Consider the following 23,707-nt stretch of genomic DNA (forward strand, 5'->3'; position numbering starts at 1 on the left):
CCTTGGCTGGTATCTGAGCACTTGGCTTTCCAGAGTGTCCCCATCATTTCTGAAACTGGTAAGAGTGGTTCACCGTGTCTTGACTGTACGGTGTGGTTTATGCCGAGCATCTGCTTTCTTTCTGGGAGTTGGAATTTTAGTACGTGGTAGGGAGAAGGTGCCTATGGGATGAGACCCTAATAAAAACCTTGGGTGCTGAGTCTCTAATGAGCTTCCCTTGTGGCCAACATTTCATATCACAACTTGTCACAACTCATTGCTGGGGAAATTAAGCACATATTATGTGACTTCCACTGGAGAAGACTCTTGGTAGCTTGCCCCCTGGTTTTCTCTGGACTTGACCCCATACACTTTTTTTGTGTGTGTGCTGATTTTGCCCTGTATCCTTTCACTGTAATAAATTATAACTGTAAGCATAACTAGATGCTGAGTTATGCTTCAGCCAATCACTAGATTCTATTTAGGGGGCATTTGTTTATTTGAAGAACTCAGACTTACTTAGTCCTGAGAGTTTTTACCTGGGTCCAAAGAGAGCCTCGTTCTAAACATCCCTGTCTAGAAAGCCTCTGATGAGACTTTCTAGCAAACCACTTAAATGTAGTGGTCTTGGGGACCCCGAAACATCAGTCAACTATCTCCAACAACTGAAAGAGGCTTTGGGCTTACAAAGTGCAAAGAATAATTGAGGTGCTAGGTCATCACAGGCATCACTAATGAGAAAATAATGGAAAATAGGGGCCTAAAAGTTGAGGCCAATAATCACAAAACACCTGCAGAGCTGGAGGAGCAAAACCCAAAGTGGAGACCCCTGAGATTGGACACATGACAAGGGACAGAGTCTAACTGAAGTGGTTTATTTGGTCTCATACCTGGAGAAATTTAAGGTGAGGCAGTCACCCCCAATACCAGCTGTACCCTTCTTTCATAGTCATAGTGCCCCAAATTTTTGCAGGAACCCAGATACCCAGAATAAAAGAGTACACTTCCCAGGTTAGTTGTGGCCATCTAAGTTCTGATCAGTGGCATATAAGCAAAAAAGTTCATGGTAGCTTCTGGGAATCCTCTTCTAAAGAGGGTTAATTGTTTTTGTTTTTGTTTTTTTTTAAGATGGAGTCTCACTCTGTCGCCAGGCTAGGGTGCAGTGGTGCAATCTTGGCTCACTGCAACCTCCGCCTCCCGGGTTCAAGTGATTCTCCTGCCTCAGCCTCCCAAGTAGCTGGGATTACAGGCATGCACCACCACATCCGGCTAGGTTTCACCATGTTGGCCAGGATGGTCTCAGTCTCTTGACCTCCTGATCTGCCTGCCTCGGCCTCCCAAAGTGCAGTCGTGAGCCACCACGCTCAGCCAGATCGTTAATATTTCTTATTAGTCCTCTTCTCCCTCCTCCTAGGCTGGAATATGGATAAAATAGCTGGAGCTCCAGAGGCTGTCTTGAGTTGATAAGAAAGCCTTGGGAATAGAAGTGTCATCACAGAGAACAAGATAGAACTGACACCATGGAGTAACATACCAGTAACAGACCATAAAATTTCTATCACTGGACTTTGTGGACATGAAAAATCTCCATCTGTTCTTGGGGCTTTACTGTTACTTCCAGCTAAATTTAATCCTCCTTAATGCAAAAGAAATTCCAGATGGGGAAGTGTTTATTAAGTCATGTATCCAGAACCATAGACTCACCAAATCTTAGATCTGAAGAGTCAGCAGGAAGCTTTTTGTTGCAGCCTTTTCATTTTACAGTTGGAAAAACTGAGGCCCAGTCACCTCTGTGATTTGTCAGGGTTACATGGCTAGTTAGGAGCAAAACTGAGGCCAGATCCCAGGTTTTGGGGCTACAAGCTCATGGTTCTCATTTTCCTGCTATGAGAACTGCCTCAGGTAGGCCAGGTCAGGGGTAAAGTCCAAAAGGGGGTTTCTCTCTAGAGGACTCAAAGAAAAAGCAGTGTTGGATTGCCGTAGCTCACGCCTGTAACCCCAGCACTTTGGGAGGTCGAGGCAGGTGGATCGCTTGAGCCCAGGAGTTTGAGACCAGCCTGAGCAACATGGTAAAACTCCATTTCTTCAAAAAATACAAAAATTAGCTGGATGTGGTGGTATGTGCCTGTCGTCCAAGCTACTTGGGAGCCTGAGGTGGGAGAATTGCTTAAGCCCTGGAGGTTGAGGCTGCAGTGAGCTATGATGGTGCCACTGCACTCTAGCCTGGGTGACAGAGTGAGACTCTGTCTCAAAAAAAAAAAAAGAAAGAAAGAAAGAAAGAAAGAAAAGAAAAGACGAAAAAGAAAATATGCTGATAGACTGTACATGATGAAATTTCAGAGGTCTCCTGGGAGGCCATCCCACTTCCGGTTTTGATGGGCAGAGACTCAACAGTGGAAGGCAGGTATGACCTGGGACTTCTCAGGCCCCAGCTTCCCTCCTCTTCACCTTCCTCTCACCCATCAGACTTCACACCTCCCTCTTCCCTTGGTGTTCAAACCTAAGTCTATACAGAGTGCCTCGAACCCATATGGTGCTTAGTGGTAGAACCCAGGCTAGATTTCACCCCACCTGTGCCTTCTTGGCCAGTCCCTCTATGAAGTACGCAGACCAACAACCTTTTACAGAGGACCGGGCTTGAGAAAGAGCTCGCTGGGATCCATCCTGCTTCCCCATGCGCACCCGGCCCCACTCACACCGAGGGAGTTTCGTCCCTGCTGGAAACACTGTGGCAGACGCTTTGGTGGCCTGTCCATTTCTCTTTCACTTTGTCATTCACGGATGTCAAAGCACCAGCACCTGCAGTTCTTTGTTTCTGGGCTTCCTCTGGTGCAGAAGCTGCTTTTTCTGCCTATGTTGGAGGTGTGGGGGATTTAGGAGACCTAAGGAATGGGCTCCACTGAGATGAAGGGAATGGGTGTGTAAAGCCTCAGCCCCTCGCCTGGTGGGGGCTGAGTCTGAGGAATGTGCCCTGCATTGTTCCCGCATGATTAGGCTCCAGCTGCCCTCAGTGGTAATGGCCCCTCTCCTCCCTCCCCAGTCTAGGGGTGCTCCACCTCCCAAATAAAGAGGGTTCACTCATCCTTATCTCAGGGTCTGCTTCTGGGGGAGCTGACCAGAAGCAAACCTTCCTCGGCACTCAGATTTTACTTACTCCAAAATTAGGGAATATTAAGTTTGAACAGATACCCTATGCTCAAAAGCATGCGCACAGACATATATATAGAAATTTCTGGCCGGGTGCAGTGGCTCACGCCTGTAATCCCAGCACTTTGGGAGGCCAAGGCGGATCACTTGAGGCCAGGAGTTTGAGATCAGCCTGACCAACACAGGGAGACCTCATCTGTACAAAAATAATTATTTAGCTGAGTGTGATGGTGCACACCTGTAGTCCCAGCTTCTCGGGAGACTGAGGTGGGATGATCACTTGAGCCTAGAAGTTCAAGACTACAGTGAGCTGCGATGGCACTACCGTACTCCAGCCTGGGTAACAGAGCGAGACCCTATCTCAATTAAAAAAAGAAATTTCCAACTTTTCTCTGAGCCCACTACCCAAAGACAATCATATGCCTCAGCCACTCAGCTGAGCTTTACTGCCCTTCCAAGAATAGCCTAGAAATCCAGTAAGGACAATGAAAACTAGAAAAATGAAGAGACACTGATACTGGATCTAATTCATGTTTTTAACCCCACTCACCACCTGCAATCACACCCACCCACAGCCTTCAGTAAGTGCTCAGTAAATATCTGTTAGTCAGCAAAGCTACTGGGAGCACACACTCTGCCCCTGCGCCATACACCCTGCCCCCAACCCTTGCTCTATTATGGTGATTTCCCCACTCCTAGTCTGTCTGCACAGAATGGTGAAGAAACTGCATTTGGTTTTTTCAAACTATTCTTCAGGCCAGGCACAGTGGCTCATGCCTGTAATCTCAGCAATTTGGGAGGCTGAGGTGGGCAGATCACAAGGTCAGGAGTTCCAGACCAGCTTGGCCAAAATGGTGAAACCTCGTCTCTACTAAAAATTTAAAAAAATTAGCCAGGTGTGGTGGTGCGCGTCTGTAATCCCAGCTACTCAGGAGCCTGAGGCAGGAGAAACGCTTGAACCTGGGAGGCGGAGGTTGCGGTGAGCTGAGATCGCGCCATTGCACTCCAGCCTGGGTGACAGAGCAAGACTCTGTCTCAAAAGAAAAAAAGAAAAAAAAAAAAAGCTATTCTTCTGCACCCTCAGGAGAATGGGCCAGGAACATGCTCTTGAAACAGGCTGCTTGCTCAGAAATACATTTCCATATTAGCAGGCGCAGCTGTCACTCCTGCTGGAGGCCTGTTGGCTTCTTGAGAACTGCTAGTCTCACCATTTGTCACATGCCCAACAGGAAAATTTAATTCACGGAAACTCAGAATGCCAGATTCCTCCTCCCTCCCAACTCAGGGATCCCCTCAAGAGCCTGCCTGACAGCTGTTATCTCCTTCATGAAGACCTCAAGTGACAGGGAACTCACTGCTGTATGTTGTAGCCTATTCTATTATTGGAAGGCTCTAGTTATTAATAATTCTTAATAGTAAACATCATTTATTAAACACTTGCTATGTGCCAGGCTCTATTAAAAGTAATTTAACTAGCCAGGTGTGGTGGTGTGCACCTGTGGTCCCAACTACTTGGAAGGCTGAGGCAAGAGGATTCCTTGAGCCCAGGAGTTCAAGACTGCAGTGAGCTATGATTACGCCACTGCACTCCAGCCTGGGCCACAGAACAGGACCTCAACTCCTTTAAAAATAAAAATTAAATTAAAAGTGCTTGACCTGTGTCAACTGATTTAATCACGACAACAATCCTATGAAATAGATGCTATTGTATATTACTCCACCTGACCTGACAGGCAAGGAAACTTGCAGCACAGAGAAGTAAATAATTAGCTGGAGATCACAGAGCTAGCAAGTGGCAGAATGCAATTTCAAACAAAAAGTGGCCTTCGAGAGCTTTCCTCTGTTGCCTTTTTTCTACTTGGGGCAGAAATCTTCCATCCTGTAAGTGAGCCTTTTTAGGTCCAGATCCTTGTGAAATTGTGATGAATGCCAAGGACCCTTTCCATGCTACTGTGCATATGGTCACAAAACTCTGCATATTATTTCAAGGAGTCAATCCACCCAAGCCCTTGGACCCCAGGTTAAGAACCACAACTAACACAAAATAATGTTGCTTTTGTATCTATTTGGAAATTCCCTTATGAACTTTTTTTTATAGCTAACAGACTTTCTCCAGGCTTAATTTTCCCTATTTTTAAATTTTTTTTCAGACAGAGTCTCCCTCTGTCACCCAGACTGGAGTGCAATGGCACGATCTTGGCTCACTGCAAACTCTACCTCCTGGGTTCAAGTGATTCTCCTGCCTTAGCCTCCCAAGTAGCTGGGATTACAGGCATGCACCACCACATCCAGCTAATTTTTGTATTTTTAGTAGAGATGGGGTTTCACCGTGTTGGCCAGGCTGGTCTCGAACTCCTGACCTCAAGAGATCCACCCATCTCAGCCTCCCAAAGTGCTGGGATTACAGGCATGAACTACTGCGCCCAGCCAATTTTCCCAGTTCTAGATGAAAGAATGTTCAACCACACCAATACTCAAAGATAGACAAATTCAAATAATAAGGTTAAGATGTTATTTTGTACCTTTATAACAACAAACAACTATAAAGAAAAGACTCAAAAATCAAGTGCTGGCCAGGTGCAGTGGCAGAAACCTGTCATCCCAGCACTTTGCAAGGCCAAGGCAGGCGGATCTCTGAGCTCAGGAGTTCAGGACCAGCCTGGGCAATATGATGAAACCCCATTTCTACAAAAAAAAAAAAAAATACAAAAAATTAGCCAGGCACAGTAGCACATGCCTGTAGTCACAGCTACTCAGGAGGCTGAGGTGGGAGGATGGCTTAAGCCTGGAAGGTCGAAGCTGCAGTGAGCTATGATCACACCACTGCACTCCAGCCCGGGCAACAGAGCAAGACCGTCTCAAAAAAAAGAGTGCTGGGAGGGTTGTACTCCTGTTGCTGCTGCTTTGGTACCTGTATCCACTATCATTAGAAATTTGGCAACACACAGGAAAGACTGATGAAAACACCCATAAGCTTTTGACCTGGTAATTCTACTCCTCAAATTTATTCCAAGAAAATAATTTAGATGGAAATAAAAGCCACATGTAGAAAGATATTTATAGCAAACTTTCCTCTAAGGCAAACTTTTCTCTAAAAAACAAAAAAAAAGTCCAAAAAAACAATTGGGAAATTATAAGTAAATATGGTCATTAGCTTAATGGAACATATAAAATAATGAAAAGCGTTAAAATAACATTCAGGAAAAAATGTGGAAGGTGGAAATCAACATGATGATGATTGTCAATTGTGGGGTGATAGGATGGGAATGCCCAGGGAACTTTCAATTTGCTTTTTAGTGCCTCACTTTAAAAAGTGAGAGACCAAATAATCAGAACAAAAGCAGCTCAGAGGAAAAAGAGAGAAACTATAAGGGATCAGAGGATCCCTCAAAACAAAATGAAACAAAACACTGTAAATAATATCATCTATGAAATATGAAAAGATATGCATCCATGAAAGAGAAACAGAAGAGGATGGGGGGTAATCAGAAAACATGAAAGAAGGCCTGGCATGGTGGCTCACACTTTGTAATCTCAGCACTTTGGGAGGCTGAGTGGGGCGGATTGCCTGAGGTCAGGAGTTCGAGATCAGCCTGAACAACATGGTGAAACCCCATCTCTACGAAAGATACAAAAATTAGCTGGATGTGGTGGTGCACACCTGTAATCCCAGCTACTGGGAGGCTGAGGCAGGAGAATTGCTTAAACTCAGGAGGCAGAGGTTGCAGTGAGCCGAGATCATGCCACTGAACTCCAGCCTGGGAAACAGAGCAAGACTCCGTCTCAAAAAAAATAAAAAAAAGGAAAACATGATATAGTTCTTGGAGATGGAGTTATAACAACTGAAAGTAGTAAATTCAACAGAAACTCTGGAAGATAAAGTAGGATAACTATCCAGAAAATTGAACAAAAATAAATAGAGAGATAGAAAATGGGAGAAAAGATGACCAATCCAGAAGACCCAATATCTACCTAATAGGAGTCCACTAAGAGACAACAGAGACAATCTCCAGGACAGAGAGTGTAACTGGCCAAGCCAAAGGCATGTGCCCAACCCATGGCTAGGTAGGAAAGGGAGGATCTGGCCCATTTGGGTCTAGAAGGAAAGGGCACTGTCTCCTCCCACAACCCAGGAGTATGGTCCCCCAAAAGGAAAAGTAATAGGTGTTACTAGAAAATGAGGGTTAGATGATATACAGCCAAGAGCCACCACTGTCCACTGCACAGGAACCTCTGTTGACTCCTAGTAACCACACCTTCTTCTCTAACTACTCATAGAGCACTTTCAATAGGATTTTTGCATCCTATCAAATGTAAAGCCTCCCTCTCTAGGCCTGTTGTGTGTTATCGTAGCTGAGATGTGTTGTGTACATCCTACACGCCAATTGTTTCTCATTAAAGCCTTACAACAAAGCAAACAAGAAAATCATCTCAATAACCCCAATTATAAATCAGGGCACTACTGCCCAGAGAGGTTAAGAAGCATGCCCAAGTTCACCCAGCTAATAAAGAGAAAAGACAGGATTTGGACCTAGTATCCTGACCATGGAGCGCACACCCTTATGCCACAGGACTTTGTGTACCTCTCCCAGGAGGCTTCTCGGTGACCCCAGTGACCCCAATGCCTCACCGCCTTCTGGACCCCAAAGAGGATCTAAGGTAGGTCGTCAAATGATCATAAGAGCCTCCATCGAGCCACACACCCTGAGCTTTCTGCATGCAGCCCAGCACCTAGCTCAGAGAGTCCCTGGCATGCTTGGTCACTCTAGGAGATCCATCAGCCCTCCCGAGTCACCAGGGTGCTGGGAGCACTGGGAGCAGCCACTAGATCTCAGCCCTCCTTCATGTCACACACCTCACTCATGGGCTGCCCACAGGCTTGCTCTGGCTGTAGCATAGGAACCCCTGCTCCTTCTTATCTGGTGCAAGGAGCCCAGGGGATGCCTTCAAGGAAGGTTAGCCCTATGGGTGAGATGTTTTGTGTAAAAGGCAGGTTGACTGGAGAAAAGTCATACATATTTATTTAACGTTTATACACAGAAGGCTTCAGAATGAAAACCCAAAGATAACAGGGAAATTGGCCATATTGATGCTTAAGATTAATGAAGTACGAACAGCTATGTAGAAATGCGAGTGGACCAAAAAAGGGTATGATCTAATGCGAATAGACTGAGCTGGGAGATCCAGTGAGGCCTGTGTAGATTCTTGGCCTCTCTGCACAGCATCCCTTCCTTCTATGTGCGGGGCAGGACCCTCTCTGGAATGGGGGTCTTACGACCTACAGTCAAACAAGGTAAGTCGAATCATTTCTTTATGGCCAGTTTTTACACAGAAAGGCAGAGGGAAAAATAACAGTAATATTTTTAGGATTTATGGCTGGCTTTGGGGAAAAGAGGTTCTGGTTTCTATGCGGAAGAGAGATTCTAGTTTCTATGGCTAGACTAGGGGAGAACGGGCCTGAGAGACAGGAGGGCAGGTATGCAGAGAAAAACTTTTAACTTCTGAGGCTTTCATTTTAGACTACTGTTTTCTGAGTCCCAACAGTGGGAAGCCAGAGAAAGCAGAACTGTACTTCTGAGAGCCCCCAGACAGCTGGCTCTTCCCCCACGCAGCAGCAGTCAGGCCCCAGAGCTCCTCTAGCATGACAGCAGCAGGGCAAAGCCTGTCTGGGCTGGTGGAAGGTTCCATGGGTCTGGCTGTATTGGGGTGAAGACCTGTCTGGGCACCTCTTCACCTATTTATCTGTTCTGCCTTCCTCCCCCTTGCTCCTGTCCTTTGAAAGCTAACTTGGACACAGAAGCTGTCAGCATTTAGGAGGCCTTAATTCCAGTTTCATTTAATGCAAGATTTCTTGAAGTGGGTCCCAATCTTAGGCCACAAGTTCAGGCGTACAGAAAACAAACCATTTTTGTCTTTTTTTTTTTTTTTTTTTTTGAGGCAGAGTCTTGCTCTGTCACCCAGGCTGGAGTGCAGTGGCACAATCTCCACCTCCCAGGTTCAAGTGATTCTTGTGCCTCAGCCTCCCCGTGTAGCTGGGATTACAGGTGTGCACCACCATGCCCGGATAATTTTTGTATTTTTAGTGGAGACAGCGTTTCACTATGTTGCCAGGCTTGTCTCCAACTCCCGATCTCAGGTGATCCACCCGCCTCAGCCTCCCAAAGTGTTGGGATTACAGGCTTGAGCCACTGCACCTGGCCAACAAACCATTTTTCTGTCACAGAGTTTAATTCTATTTTATTCCTATCCTGCCAGTGTGGCAGAAACATAATCTCTGTTGATTTAGAATTTACCCACATCCTGAACCTAAGATCTTGTCAAAGTCCCACTGAGCTCTGGGAGATGGGGTCTTTATTGTCTTTTGTCACACAGGTGTCTAGAAGATGCCACCTATTGTCACTTACTTTGTGTCCTACACAACTGCAGACCACTATTCAAAGGCTGTATAGTTTGCTCTCACTGCTGTAACAAATTACCACAAATATAATGGCTTTAACACAACACAAACTTATTTCTCACAGTTTCTGTAGAAGTGCAACATAGGTCTTACCAGGTGATGGCTGTGCTGGGCTTACAGCTGGAGATGCGAGGAAAGAATCGTCTTCCAAGCTCGTTCAGGTTGCTGGCCAAGTTCAGTTCTTTGTGGGTAAACTTGCTAGGTGGCAGCTAGGGTCACCCTTACCTCCTCAGAGTTCCTTCTTTGGTCCTTGCACATCATCCAGGAGGTATCAGATCTTTCTCGCACTTGGAAGATCGTGGACTCGGCCTTCTGCGGCATCTGACTCTTCTGCCTTCCTTTTCTGCTTGATTACCTCGGGCCCACCTGGATGTGCTGGGTTATCTCTGTAATTTAAGGTCAGCTTATTAGTAACCTTAATTCCACCTGCAAAGCCCCTTCCCAGCAGAACCTAAATTTGTGTTTGATTGACCAATCAGGGAGAAGGGAGAGTATCAGGGAGAAGGGAGAATTTTACCTACAGCAGAGGCCACCGTGTGAGCACATCCCTGGAGGTGTGCAGGGCAGCTGCCATCACTCACCTCTCAGCCCAGTCACTAGACAGATGCCCTGTCAAGGTCATGGTCCTTTTAAGGCTGAAGGTTTGCTGCCCCTACTGCAGCTGTCTTGGGAAGGAACTGGTTCTGTTCTGAACCATGATGGGATAGAACCTCTAGAAGGCAAGGTCCCGTCTACCTCAACACACACACAAGCCATTTCCTCTCTGGGGTCTCCCAGGGCTCTTTCTAGGTTGCAGGAAACAGGACAATCTGCCCCGTTTCCGAGGGACCCCCATCTCCGTACTGTCATTGCTTTCCTTCTTCCCCTCACCACCAAGGAAATCACCTTCTCATCAAACCTCCCATATGCCAAATATTTTGGCTAGATCTGGGGTCCTGTACACTCTGGAGTGGTTTTGGGCTTTTCGAATCCCAGGTCCAGTCCTGCCTTCCTGTCTGTCACATTCCACAGCTGAGGCAATGAGCCAGGAAGTCACCTGCTTGGAAGTTGGAGGGGGACAGGGAGTTGGAGAATGGCAAAGTGGGGTTAATACTGCAACCCTGTTTTCCCGCCACTCTCCTGACATGCTCTGTTCTTTAAAATGCCCTTGGCACCTGGTCCATCACAGGCCCCATCCTTGGCAACTAAGTTGGAAGAAATGGGGCTCTTTGGCCAGCAATGTCTCCCCACCATGGGCTATACCTTCAGGTGCCGGGCGAGGAGGACTGCGAGCAGCTCTGAAGCCTCCACTCTTCCTTATGGGTTTTTTGTTCACTCTCCAGGGCCTAATTCAGATGTCACCTCCCCGGTGCGGCTTCTCTAACCCTTCAGATAGATGTGATCACTCCTTCCCCTGAGCCCCAGAACACTTTGTCCAATTTCCTGCACCCTCTGAGAGCGTGGCACAGGCCCCCTCCACCGTGTAACGATTCACAGCCCCTCCCTGCATCAGAAGCCCACCCCCTTCCTCCAGGTGCCTCTTCTTTCTAGTCATAGTAGCTTCCCTCAGTAGTCCATCCCTCTGGGGCCTCTAAGTATCTTCCCCTCCCCCTCAGCAATCCCTACCACACCTGCAGCCGTGAGGGCTGCGCCTGAGGACAGAGCAGGGGCAAGCACCCCGGTCTTAGAGGCTGTCGTTATCAAAGTTCAAATGGAACATGCTCTGAGAAGGGTCTGCATGGAGACCAAGGTTGCCACCCCTAGGGAGAGCCGGGCTTCTGTGGTATCTCAAGCCCTGGGACCTAGAGGCAGCTTCCCGGAGGGAGCATCCAGAGGCCCTTTCCCTACCCCCTCACCACCCAGAGAGGCCTCCCTGGGATGCCCTCCCCTGAACCCTAGAGCTTCATGGGGATTGCCATGTTTGCACTGTGATGTCATTTCAAGGTCATGGTGATATACACTACGGCTGAGCAAGATTGTTCCCTTCATCAGATTGGAAGTTGAAAGAAAGACTAAGTCACAAGAACTCAAGAGCTGGGTGAATGCACAGCCATGCCCCAAGGCCCACCAGCAAGGACCACATTTATTAGGCTCAGCCTCCCATACAAACTGTGCCAGAAAGTCTAAAAGAAGAAGGGGAACAGAGGAAGGGAGGGAAAGTCCTTTAAATCAACATGGTTTCATTGAGCTTCTGCACCATGCAGGGGCCTGTGGGATTGAGAAAGAAAATATAATCCTCATCCTTGCTCTCAGGAAGCTTATGATCTGTGTATAGCCCAAGACTGAGCAGCTGGGTGAATAAGAAGTGGTGCAAGGGGGAAGAGTTACCACAGATGGTATATCAGTTTGCTCAGGCTGCCTGAAAAAACAGAAACTTACTGTCTTTACAGTTCTGGAGAACTGGTCTAGGAAATCAAGATGTCGGCAGAGCTGGTTTCTTCTGAGGGCTGTGAGGGGTCTGCTCCAGGCCTCCCTCCTTGGCTTGTGGATGTCCATCTTCTCCCTGTGTCTCTTTACATCATCGTCCCTCTATGCATGTCTTTTTGCCCACATATCCCCCTTTTAAGGACACCAGTCATATCGGATGAGGGCCCATCCTAGTGACCTCATTTTAACTTTTTTACCTCTATAATGACCCTGTTTTCAAATATAATCACATTCTGACATACTAGGGGTTAGGGCTTGACATGGTTTGGCTGTGTCCTCACCCAAATTTCATCTTGAGTTGTAGCTCCCGTAATTCCCACATGTCATGGGAGGAACCCAGTGGGAGGTTGTTGAATCAGGGTGGGTGAGTCCTTCCTGTGCTGTTCTCGTGATAGTGAATAAATCTCATGAGATCTGATGGTTTTATAAATGGGAGTTCCCCTGCACACATTTTCTCTCTTGCCTGCTGCCATGTAAGACATGCCTTTCACCTTCCACGAAGATTGTGAGGCCTCCCCAGCCACGTGGAACTGTGAGTCCATTAAACCTCTTTTTCTTTAGAAGTAACCTACTCTCAGGTATGTCTTTCTCAGCAGTGTGAAAATGAACTAATACAGGGCTCCAACATATCTTTTTTAGAGGGACACAATTCAACCCATAACAGATGGCTTTGGGGAGAAAGGAAGACTTGAAAGAGGATGATTTCCTCATTCATCCATCTATCTATCTATCTATCTATCTATCTATCTATCTATCTATTTATTTATTTTTGAGATGGAGTCTTACTCTTGTTGCCAGACTGGAGTGCATTGGTGCCATCTCAGCTCACTGCAACCTCCACCTCCTGGGTTCAAGTGATTCTCCTACCTCAGCCTCCCAAGTAGTTGGGATTACAGTCACCCACCACCAGGCTGGCTAATTTTTGTATTTTTAGTAGAGATGGGGTTTTACCATGTTGGCCAGGCTGGTCTTGAACTCCTGACCTCAGGTGATCCGCCCACCTCTGCCTCCCAAAGTGCTGGGATTACAGGTGTGAGCCACCACTCCCGGCCAGAATTTCCTCATCTAAAAGGGCAGGTTCCCAGGCAGAGGTAAACACTGGGAGGTTTTATACTTTGTGATTACTGAATAATTCCTCAAGGATGTTTTTCTAGATTTGAGGGACATCTTCAGGGACAGAAGATGCCCCAACCACAGGGGCAACAGAATCCTGGTCCCTGGGAGACTGTGCCCAGCCATGGGCATCAGCTGAAGCCACAACCTCAAACATTCCTACCAAAGGGGAAGCTAGCTGCTGGGATCCACATGAGAGCAAAGTGGAGATGAATTCAGAGGGCAAGAAGCAGCCAGTAGGGCAAGAAGGAGAGAGGACCTTTCTTCCTGACCCATCCCACACATACAGTGGATTAAATATTTGTGTCCCCTTAAAATTCATGAGTTGAAATCCTAAACCCCAAAGTGATGGCATAAAGAGGTGGGAATTTTGAAGGGTAACTCAGTCATGAGGGCAGAGCCATCATGATTAGGATTTAGCGACCACAGAGAGCTAGCTCACCCACTACACCATGACAGGACACAGCAAGAAGTTTCCATCTATGAACCAGAAACTGGGCCTGGCCAGACACTGAATCTTCCCACACCTTGATCTTGGACTGCCCAGACTCCAGAACCGTGAGAAATAAATTTCTGTTGTTTCTAAGACACCAGTTTATGGTATTTTTGTTTTAGCAGCCCAGACAGACTAAGACAACACACAAACAGGAAAAATCAGATACCTCCTGCTGCCCAGCTAGATGGCTTAAGAGTCCAGGACGTAGACAGGGGTAGGGGCAAGAAGGCCGCTGGGCCTGGGCTTTACGTTCAAGAAAGGACTTTTAGACTTTTGATGTTATTTCCAAATGATGTTTGTTATGGGCCAAGTTGTGTCCCTCCAAAATTCATATGTTGAAGTCCTAACCCCCAGCAACTCAGAATCTGACTGAATTTGGAGGATAGGGTTAAGAGGTCAGTCAGTTAAAATGAGGTTGTGAGGGTGGGTCCTAATCCAAAAAGGGTGTCTCTATAAGAAGAGGAAAATTGGCACAGACACACACAGAGAGAAGACCACATGAACACACAAGGAGAAGATGGCATCTGCAAGCCAAGGAGACAGGCCTCAGAAACCAACCCTGCCAACACCTTGATCCCTGGCTTCCAGCCTCCAGGACTGCAAGACAATAAATGTCTGTTTAAGCCACTGGTCCTGCAGTAGTTTGTTACGGCAGCCCTGGCAAACTAGTATAAAGTTCTATCCATATGCACCTGGGATGTGTTTCTAAGCATTCATTTTTAAAATGTAACATTTCTTAAAAATATACTATACCATTTTAACTTGTTTTGGCATTTCTGCTTTTTTTTTTTTTTTTCCATGGGACAGAGTCTTGCTCGCTCACCCAGGCTGGAGTGCAGTGGCGCGATCTTGGCTCTCTGCCTCTGGGGTTCAAGTGATTTTCCTGCCTAAGCCTCCTGAGTAGCTGGGATTACAGGCCTGCACCACCAGGCCCGGCTAATTTATATATATATATTTTTAGCAGAGACAGGTTTTCACCATGTTGGCCAGACTGGTCTTGAACTCCTGCCCTCAAGTGATCCACCTGCCTTGGCCTCCCAAAGTGCTGGGATTACAGGCGTGAGCCACTGGGCCTGGCTGGCATTTCTGCATTTTTAATACATTGGGAACAACCACCACCCCTCAAAATGACAGTGGCTCATCTTTGTCAATTATACCTTAATAAAGCTGGAGGGAAATTAATAAAATGGACTACCAAAAAAAAAAAAAAGAAGAAGAAGAAGAAGAAGGAAAGAAAAGAAAGTAGCCCAAGTTCTCTGTACCTCCCAGATGCCCCAATGAAGGGCCTCAGCTGTGATGAGAAAAGCCAGCAGCTCAATTCCTGGCAACTCTCCCGGGATCTGGAATGATGGTGTGCCTGGGCACAGCCTTCCTATCTGGCCCGAGAGCCAGCTGGCACCATTAGAGCGAGGAGAGGGCTCTGAGCTTTCCCAGCAGGCTGGCAAACTCCCAGGCTCCCTCCCCCAGCCCCTATAAAACCATCTGGAAAATGAAAATAATACCTTCTGCTTCCTACCAAGCTCCAGGGACCCTGTGAGGAACAGGGAGAGACTATCCCCAGACCCCATACATTCCTGAAGGAGGTTGCCCTGGAATAAGCTATTGCCCCGCCTCTTTCACCCCAAGTGGCAGAAACGAGGGCCACTCAGTGCTCTGTCCAGCTGCTCTTGCTTCCCCTCAGGAGCCACTTCTGCTTCCATCCCATCTGATTGGAGTGGGCTTCCCACAGGCCCCCGCTCCGCAGCTCCTCAGCGCTCTCCTCCCCCTCCCTGCTCCCCCAAGCCCAGCCCAGTCTGAGGTCCATCCCCCTGTGAGGGGAGCCGAGCAGTGCTGCAAACTCAGTGCTCCTGAGTACCCTGGGGATTTGCTGAACTGCACATTGTCATTCTGTAAACCGGAGCTGAGCTTCTGCACGTCTAACCTGTTCCCTTGCGATGCTGATATTACTGAGCAGAGTGGAAAAGTGCTAGACAATACATCAGGGGGGTAAATTTCAGTCTCAAATGCATTGGAGCAGAAACCAGAGCTCCCAGTCAAGCTGCTCTATGGGTTTTTGGAGCAAAGTGTGATGCTCTTCACTGGCTGCTCTGAGCTGCTCAGAGCTGGGGGGCAGAAGCCGGATCTACCCGAGCATCTGTTCAGCCACATCCCCTCACTCTTCAAGGTGGCACTGGGCAAAAAGCCCCAGAGTCAAGGTGGCATTTAGCTGGGCCTTCAGTCCGGCACCAGCAATTACTCTTTAACTTGGGGTCCTCGGAGTCCATGGTGGGCACAGCTCAATTTAGGGATGCACCTGAGAAAAAAGACTGCCCCTCTTCCCAGATGGGCTTCTCTGCCCCATCCCTCTCTCCACCGTGCCTGGCCAGGCCCCAGGGTGAATTGTTCTAATTCCTTGCACTTTTTCCTGGCAGGGTCTCCAGGCTCATGAAATCTGCCTTTTGCCAAAGGCAGAGGATCCGCTGGCAGCAGACCGCGCTGGCTGCAGTCAGGCAGGTGCAATCATTTTTTAATGACATATTTCCCCCCTTATCAAAATTGTGCAACTCACTTTAGAATATTTAGAAAATATTGGAAAATGTAAAGAAGGAAGTAATCCTGCAATCCTGCAACTCAGAAATGATGTTTCAGCACTTTGGAAAATATCCTTCCAATCTTTCACATGCACAGGTGTGGTCTGTATACTGCACTGAGATCCCCAGCACCAAAAAGTTAACACTGTAGGAAAAGCATTTATCTATGTCAGTTATTCTTTGAAAGTATGATATAGGGGAAAAAAAAGGAGATCAGACTGTTACTGTGTTGTAACCGAGCCAGTTAAACAGAAATGCCACACTCTGAGGCGAATTCAGGAGTCCTTTATTAGCCGGCGACCGAGAGACGGCTAGTGCTCAAAATTCTCTCGGCCCTGAAGAAGGGGCTAGATTTTTTTTATACTTTGTTTAGAGAGGGGAGGGGGAGCCTAGCTGTAGCAATCTTGCAGAAGTAAAACAGGCAAAAAAAAAAGTCAAAAAGACAAATGGTTACCAGAAAGAAAACAGTTCCAGGTGCAGGGGCTTTAAATCCATCACAAGGTGATAGACGCTGGGCTTTGGGTGCTACGAACCGGACAAAAACCTGGGGGCTTAGGGTACTATCAACCCGGCAAATTCCTGGGAACTGCGGACATAGCCTGCCACAGCATCTTATCAGTTAATTGCATTCTTTGATGTGCTGGGAGTCAGCTTGCACAAGTTAAGTCCTTGAGGAAGGGGGTGGATAAGGAGCCCTTGATGTCTTGCAAATGAAGGAGCCAAATGGAGTCCGTTCAGGTTTCTCAGCTAAGAGAGAGTCAATCAGGTTAATACAAATTAGGGTATCACAACTGTCTCTATGTAGAAAGGGAAGACATAAGAAACTCCATTTTGATCCGTACCCTGAACAATTGTTTTGCCCTGAGATGCTGTTAATCTGTAACTTTGCCCCAGCCTTGTGCTCACAGAAACATGTTTTGTATGGAATCAAGGTTTAAGGGATCTAGGGTTGTGCAGGATGTGCCTTGTTAACAAAATGTTTACAGGCAGTATGCTTGGTAAAAGTCATCGCCATTCTCCAGTCTCGATAAACCAGGGGCACGATGCACTGCGGAAAGCCGCAGGGACCTCTCCCCTGGAAAACCGGGTATTGTCCAAGGTTGCTGCCCACTGAGACTGCCTGAGATATGGCCTCACGGGACAGGAAAGACCTGACGGTCCCCCAGCCCAACACCCGTGAAGGGTCTGTGCTGAGGAGGATTAGTAAAAGAGGAAGGCCTCTGTCTCCTGCCTGCCCCTGGGAACGGAATGTCTCAGTGTAAAACCCGATTGTAGAAAACTGCCCTGTGGCTGGAGGCGAGATAATGCTGGCAGCAATTATTCTTTACTGTTATTCTTTACTCCACTGAGATGTTTGGGTGGAGAGAAGCACAAATCTGGCCTACATGCACATCCAGGCATAGTACCTTCCCTTGAACTTATTTGTGACACAGATTCCTTTGCTCACGTTTTCTTGCTGACCTTCTCCCCACTATCACCGTATTCTCCTGCCACATTCCCCTTGCTGAGATAGTGAAAATAGTAATCAATAAATACTGAGGGAACTCAGAGACTGGTGCTGGTGCAGGTCCTCCGTATGCTGAGCGCCGGTCCCCTGGGCCCACTTTTCTTTCTCTATACTTTGTCTCTGTGTCTTATTTCTTTTCTCAGTCTCTCGTCCCACCTGACGAGAAATACCCACAGGTGTGGAGGGGCAAACCATCCCTTCATATGATGTTTAGGCCGGGTGCAATAGCTCGCACCTGTAATCCCAGCACTTTGGGAGGCCGAGGTAGGAGGTTCACTTGAACCCAGGAGTTCAAGACCAGCCTGGGCAACATAATGAGACCTCATTTCTAAAAAAAAATTGTTTTAATTAGCTGGGCATGGTGGTGCACACCTGTTGTTGCAAGTGCTCGAGAGGCTGAGGTAGGAGAATCAGTTCAGCCCAAGAGTTCAAGGCTGCAGTGAGCTGTGATCGCACCACTGCACTCCAGCCTGGGCAATAAAGTGAGACCATGTCTCAAAAAAAAAAGTATGATTTTTTTAATAGCTGCATAATAGTCTCCCCTATGGATATTTTTATTGTTTACTTCATGCTTGCCCTATTTGGGGGCATTGAAGTTGTTTAATTATTTTTCCAATATAAATAATTTTATTCTGGCCATGTTTTTATTGAAATCTCTAACCCTATAATCTCTTTTTTTCCTTAGGATCGGTTTCCAGGATTGGGATATGGGAACAAAAGGTTAAATATTCTTAAAGTTCCTGATACATGTTGTTGAATTGTTTCCAGAAATCTTCAACAAATTCATCCCCTCTAGCCACAGTGCCTGTTTCAAGAAATGATCAGCATTGTCCATTATCTTATTTTTTCCCAATTTGGTAGGTAAAACTAGTATCATTTCTAGTCTGCATTCTGCTTGACTCGTGTGGCTGAAAATTTTTTCCGAGTGGCATAGCCATTCTTGTTCCTTCTGTGATGGGTCTGGACACATCCTCGGTGCTCTCATTTTAAGGAGAGCAAGGATGGGGAACGAGGGGATATACATTGTATTAGTTTGTTTTCACGCTGCTGATAAAGACATACCAGAGACTGGGAAGAAAAAGAGGTTTAATTGGATTTACAGTTCCATATGGTTGGGGAGGCCTCAGAATCATGGCAGGGGGTGAAAGGCACTTCTTACATGGCAGCAGCAAGAGAAAAAGAGGGAGAAGCAAAAGCAGAAACCGCTGATAAACCCATCAGCTCTCATGAGACTTATTCACTATCACGAGAATAGCACGAGAAAGACCGGTCCCCATGATTCAATTACCTCACCCTGGGCCCCTCTCACAACATGTGGGAATTCTGGGAGATACAATTCAAGTTGAGATTTGGGTGGGGACACAGCCAAACTATATCATGCATCACCACCTGATGGCACCCACCCATAACCTTTGCCATGCTGTGCGCCCTCATGCCTGTGGGCAAGGCTCCCCAGGCCTGGTGCCTTTGCTGCCAGACTCTGGGTACTTCCACTCACACTCCCATCTCTGGGTGTCCTCAAGATAACCCGATGTTCCCAGGATCCTTCCCTCAATTAACAATGACCTGCCCTAGCCCCATTTCTTCAGCACCATCTCCATGCTAAGTTACAAGGAGTGGGCCCAAACAAACAACTGAAAGCTAAACATCTTCACCTAACCAAAGTGTTGGCTGTCTATATTAGTCTGTTTTCATACTGCTATAAAGACTACTTGAGACTGGGTAATTTATAAAGAAAAGAGGTTTAATTGACTCACAGTTCTGCATGGCTGGGGAGGCCTCAGGAAACTTACAGTCATGGCGGAAGATGAAGGGGAAGCAAGGTACATCTTACATGGCAGCACAAGAGAGAGAGGATGCAGAAGACACTGCCACTCTTAAACCATCAGATCACGGCTGGGTGCAGTGGCTCACACCTGTAATCCCAGCACTTTGGGAGGTTGAGGCAGGCAGATCACTTGAGTTCAGGAGTTCGAGACTAGCCTGGCCAACATGGTGAAACCCCATCACCACTAAAAATACAAAAATTAGCTCGGGCACATGCCTGTAACCCCAGCTACTTGGGAGGCTGAGGCAAGAGAATCACTTGACATCTGGGAGGTGGAGATTGCAGTGAGCCAAGATCATGCCACTGTACTCCAGCCTGGGCAACAGAGTGGGACTCCATCTCAAAAAAAAAAAAAAAAGTCAGATCTTGTGAGAACTCCCTCACTATCACAAGAACAGCACTGGGGAAACCGCCTCCATTATCCAATCACTAGCACCAGGTTCCTCCCACAACATGGGGGGATTACAATTTGAGATGAGATTTGGGTGGGGACACAGAGCCAAACCATATCACCATCCACAAAAGCTTTTTGACAAATAACTCTGACTAGGAATTGCAAGAAATGTTTTTAAATGAGTAAGGTGGAAGCAAACATTATTCCCATTTTATAGACAAGAAAGGTGTGTCTCTGGATCTGTGACACTCCATAAACCAGAGAAAAGGCAGAGAAAATGACTGATTTTCTGCTGCCCAATCCAGTTGCCCAACCCTCCTGGCTCAATGCCAGGACTTCCCTGTTTTTGATTAGGGAAAGCAGAGCCACCCACTCCCTATGTGCAACTGTTACACACCCAGTGTCCCAGAAATGACATTCAACTTCCCTATAGCGACTGCTTTTACTGACATCATTTTTAGCAGATGTTTTACTATAAAAATGGGGTGGGGAGAAATAAAGCAGATAAACTGCTGCCAAGGATCATTACTGCTAGGGTGAAACTGGGGGTACATGATATAGCTCAAATGCACCCCAGGTCCAGCCCAAGCCTTGCTCAATACCCAACCCAGGAACCAGACCTGTCATCCAAGGTTGTCCTCTCCAATGATCTTAGCCGGTTCAGAATAACCCTCTAATATTCCTCATTTACTGTAGTTGCTTATTATGAACCCACCAACCATTAATTCAATCTTTTTTGAATTCTCAGTTTTCAGTATATTTCTCTTCAGGCTGTGGTACATATCACACCATATGGTAATTATTTGCTATTTTCTGCTTCCCTGTCTAGACTTTGAGTAAGTTGAGGGTAGAATTTGTTCTTTTTCATATTCTTAGAATTTGACAAATAGCAGTTATTCTTAATCACAATTTTGTTGAAGGAAGGAATCAATGAATAAAAATTTCCTGCGTTTACTGTTTACTGCAAAAAGACTATAGATGTTTGCTGTTTTACATTTTCTTCTTTTAAGGTCTAATATCAATACGTTGATGTTTGATAAATATAATTTCAATCCCAGTTGCATCTCTGAGTTCAGGCAAGAGTACTACAAAAAGTATAAATAGAGGTCAAGTGCAGTTGCCCTCTGCAAGCAAGACCACTTAGAACTCTCCAGTGGCTCTTTGACAAACCTTCAGTGGGATTTCTGTCAAAGCTGACAATGGATAAAATTATAGAAAGGAGGGAAAGCCTTGATAAGGAGTCCTTAATGAGTTGGTCACTAAGTTAATTCAACATTGAAAGGGAGAGAAGATGTTAATTTCACACCCATGTGAAAGAAATCAACAATGAGGCCTCATCTGGGAAAACCATGATGGGGAAGGCTGGGGCTGATGGATGAGGGGTGTGAGGCAGGGCAGAAAGCCTCCACGTTGCTGCAGCAATGCAAAAATAGGCACCTTGCCTTAGGCCTCTCTGGCACTCCATCTTGTCTCTCCTCCCTGGAGAAAAAGCAAGCTGTATTCAATCATCTTTTCAATGCTAAAACCAGGCTTTCCTGTCAGAGTTGGGGCCAGAGATTTTTCCATCCCCTCTTACAAAAAGGATATTCTTAAGAGGCCTTAAGTCTACAGCATTGATAGTTTCTGGGAACAAAATAGAAATTAAAATCTCACCTTGTGTTCCTTTCCTCTTCCTGGAGAGAGAATGGGACAGGCCCAGGCCATCCAGATCACTATGAACCTTATCAGAAACTTCAGTCCATTTTCTCCGTTCCCTTCCCTGGGACCTGCATGCTATATCTCCATACCCCTCCTTCCCCACTCTCCAGGCTTAGTGGGTGAGGCAGGGAGTGAGAGCCAGGCTTACCTGCCTTTTCCCCCACAGTGGGAAGAAGCTCAGTAACTGAGCTCGGACACTAGTGGCATACCTGCCAAGAGGATGACATAAATGCCTCCTGTCACCCTGAGATAGGCAGAGCTCTGCTGGCAGCCCAACCCATATGTTCACTCATTCATTAACAAATATCCACAGAGGCAGGCTGCTCTGGCCTGGAGGGGGATGCCCTACACTAGACGACTCAGGTTCATAGAGCCAGGCCTCATTCCACCCCCGCTGGCTCAAGTCACCGGAAACTGGAGAGCTCTATTTTTTTTTTTTTAGACGGGGTCTTGCTCTGTCGCCCAGGCTGGAGTGTAGTGACACAATCTCGGCTCACTGCAACCTCTGACTCCCAGGTTCAACTCATTCTCCTGCCTCAGCCTCCCAAGTAGCTGGGATTACAGGTGAGTGCCACCAGGCCCGTCTTTTTGTATTTTTTAGTAGAGACTGGGTTTCGCCATGTTGGCCAGGATGGCTCGAACTCCCGATCTCAGGTGATCCACCTGCCTCAGCCTCCCAAAGTGCTAGGATTACAGGTGTGAGCCACCACGCCTGGCCCAGAGCTCTTAACTACAATGACTATATGCAGAAGAACAAACTAACACACAAGATGGCTAGGAACCGCGTAAGCCAAGACTCTGCAGCAAGACACACTTGAGTTCTGGTCCTCACTCTGCCATTTACTTACAGTCCAACTGCAGATGGGACCTCACCTCTCTGAGCCTCAGTTTCCTCATTTGTAAAATAGGCAAATACTGGCACGTACCTCATAGAATTAGTGCGAGGCTTAACTGAGGTGATCTAGGCAAAGCACTTAGCTTGGTACCTAACACATATTAAGTGCTCAATAATAGGTGATGGTGATGATGTAAGTTGGACACAAGAGAAAAGGACACATACTAACTGATAATCACACAAAGCCACTGACTCATTTTGGTATCTTTCTCTGACATTCAGTTTTTCTTACCATCTGTCAGCATGCCACACTCCTTCAGCCTTGAATTATATGCTGCCTTCTGGTTTTGCTTTTATAAAACAAATAGAATGTATTAGTCTTCCTGAGGCTACTGAAAAAAAAAAAAAGACCACAAACCAGTGATTTACCACACAGAAAGTTATTCTCTCACAGTTCTGAAGACCAGAAGTCTGAAAGTACTATATTGTCAGGGCTGTGCTCCCTCCGAAGGATCCAGGGGGCGATCTATTACTTACTTCTTCCAGCTTTGGGTGGCTCTCAGCATTCCTTGGCTTGTAGCTGCACCACTCCAATTTCTACCTAGTCTTCTTAACATCTCATCTGTGCCTGTTTTCTCCTCAGTGTGTCTCTTATAAAAACATTTGTCATGCCAGACATGGTGGCTCATGCCTGTAATCCCAGCACACTGGGAGGCCAAGGTGGGCAGATCACTTGGTGTCAGGGGCTTGAGACCAGCCTGGCCAACATGGTGAAACCCCATCTCTACTAAAAATACAAAAATTAGCCAGGCTTGGTGGCAGGCTCCTGTAATTGCAGCTACTCGGGAGATGGAGGCAAGAGAATTGCTTGAAACTGGGAGGCGGAGGTTGCAGTGAACTGAGATCACAGCATTGCACTCCACCCTGGGTGACAGAGCAAGACTCCATCTCAAAAAATAATAATAAAAATAACTTGGCTAATCCAGGGTGATCTCCTCAAATCAAGATCCCTAATTTCATTACCTCTGCAAAGTTAACATTTACAGTTCTGGAAATTAGGATGTGGACATCTTTTTGGGAACCATCTATCTTAGACTGTTCAGGCAACTATAACAAAATATCAGATACTGGGTAGCTTACAAACAACAAACATTTATTTCTCACAGTTCTGGAGGTATGGAAGTCCAAGATCACGGCACTGGAAGCTGTAGTGTTTGGTGAGGTCTTTTAACTATGTCCTCATTGTGGAAGGGGCCAGGGATCTCTTCCTTTTATAA

General features: G+C 46.6%; 1 protein-coding gene across 1 annotated transcript in view; it reads right to left on the reverse strand.

The window, feature by feature from the left end:
• Positions 1 to 16,438: 16,438 nt before the first annotated feature.
• Positions 16,439 to 23,707, reverse strand: part of SERINC5 (serine incorporator 5) — a 189,306-nt gene continuing 182,037 nt past the window's right edge. The window contains exons 12-13 of the mRNA XM_055298359.2: positions 18,776 to 18,829; positions 16,439 to 16,915 (exon numbers count right to left, since the gene is read on the reverse strand). Coding sequence (XP_055154334.1) covers positions 18,805 to 18,829 — 25 coding nt within the window. The 3' untranslated portion in view covers positions 16,439 to 16,915; positions 18,776 to 18,804. The remainder of the gene's footprint in view (positions 16,916 to 18,775; positions 18,830 to 23,707) is intronic.

The sequence above is a fragment of the Symphalangus syndactylus genome, chromosome 11 (assembly GCF_028878055.3).
Source record: "Symphalangus syndactylus isolate Jambi chromosome 11, NHGRI_mSymSyn1-v2.1_pri, whole genome shotgun sequence".
NCBI lineage: Eukaryota > Metazoa > Chordata > Mammalia > Primates > Hylobatidae > Symphalangus > Symphalangus syndactylus.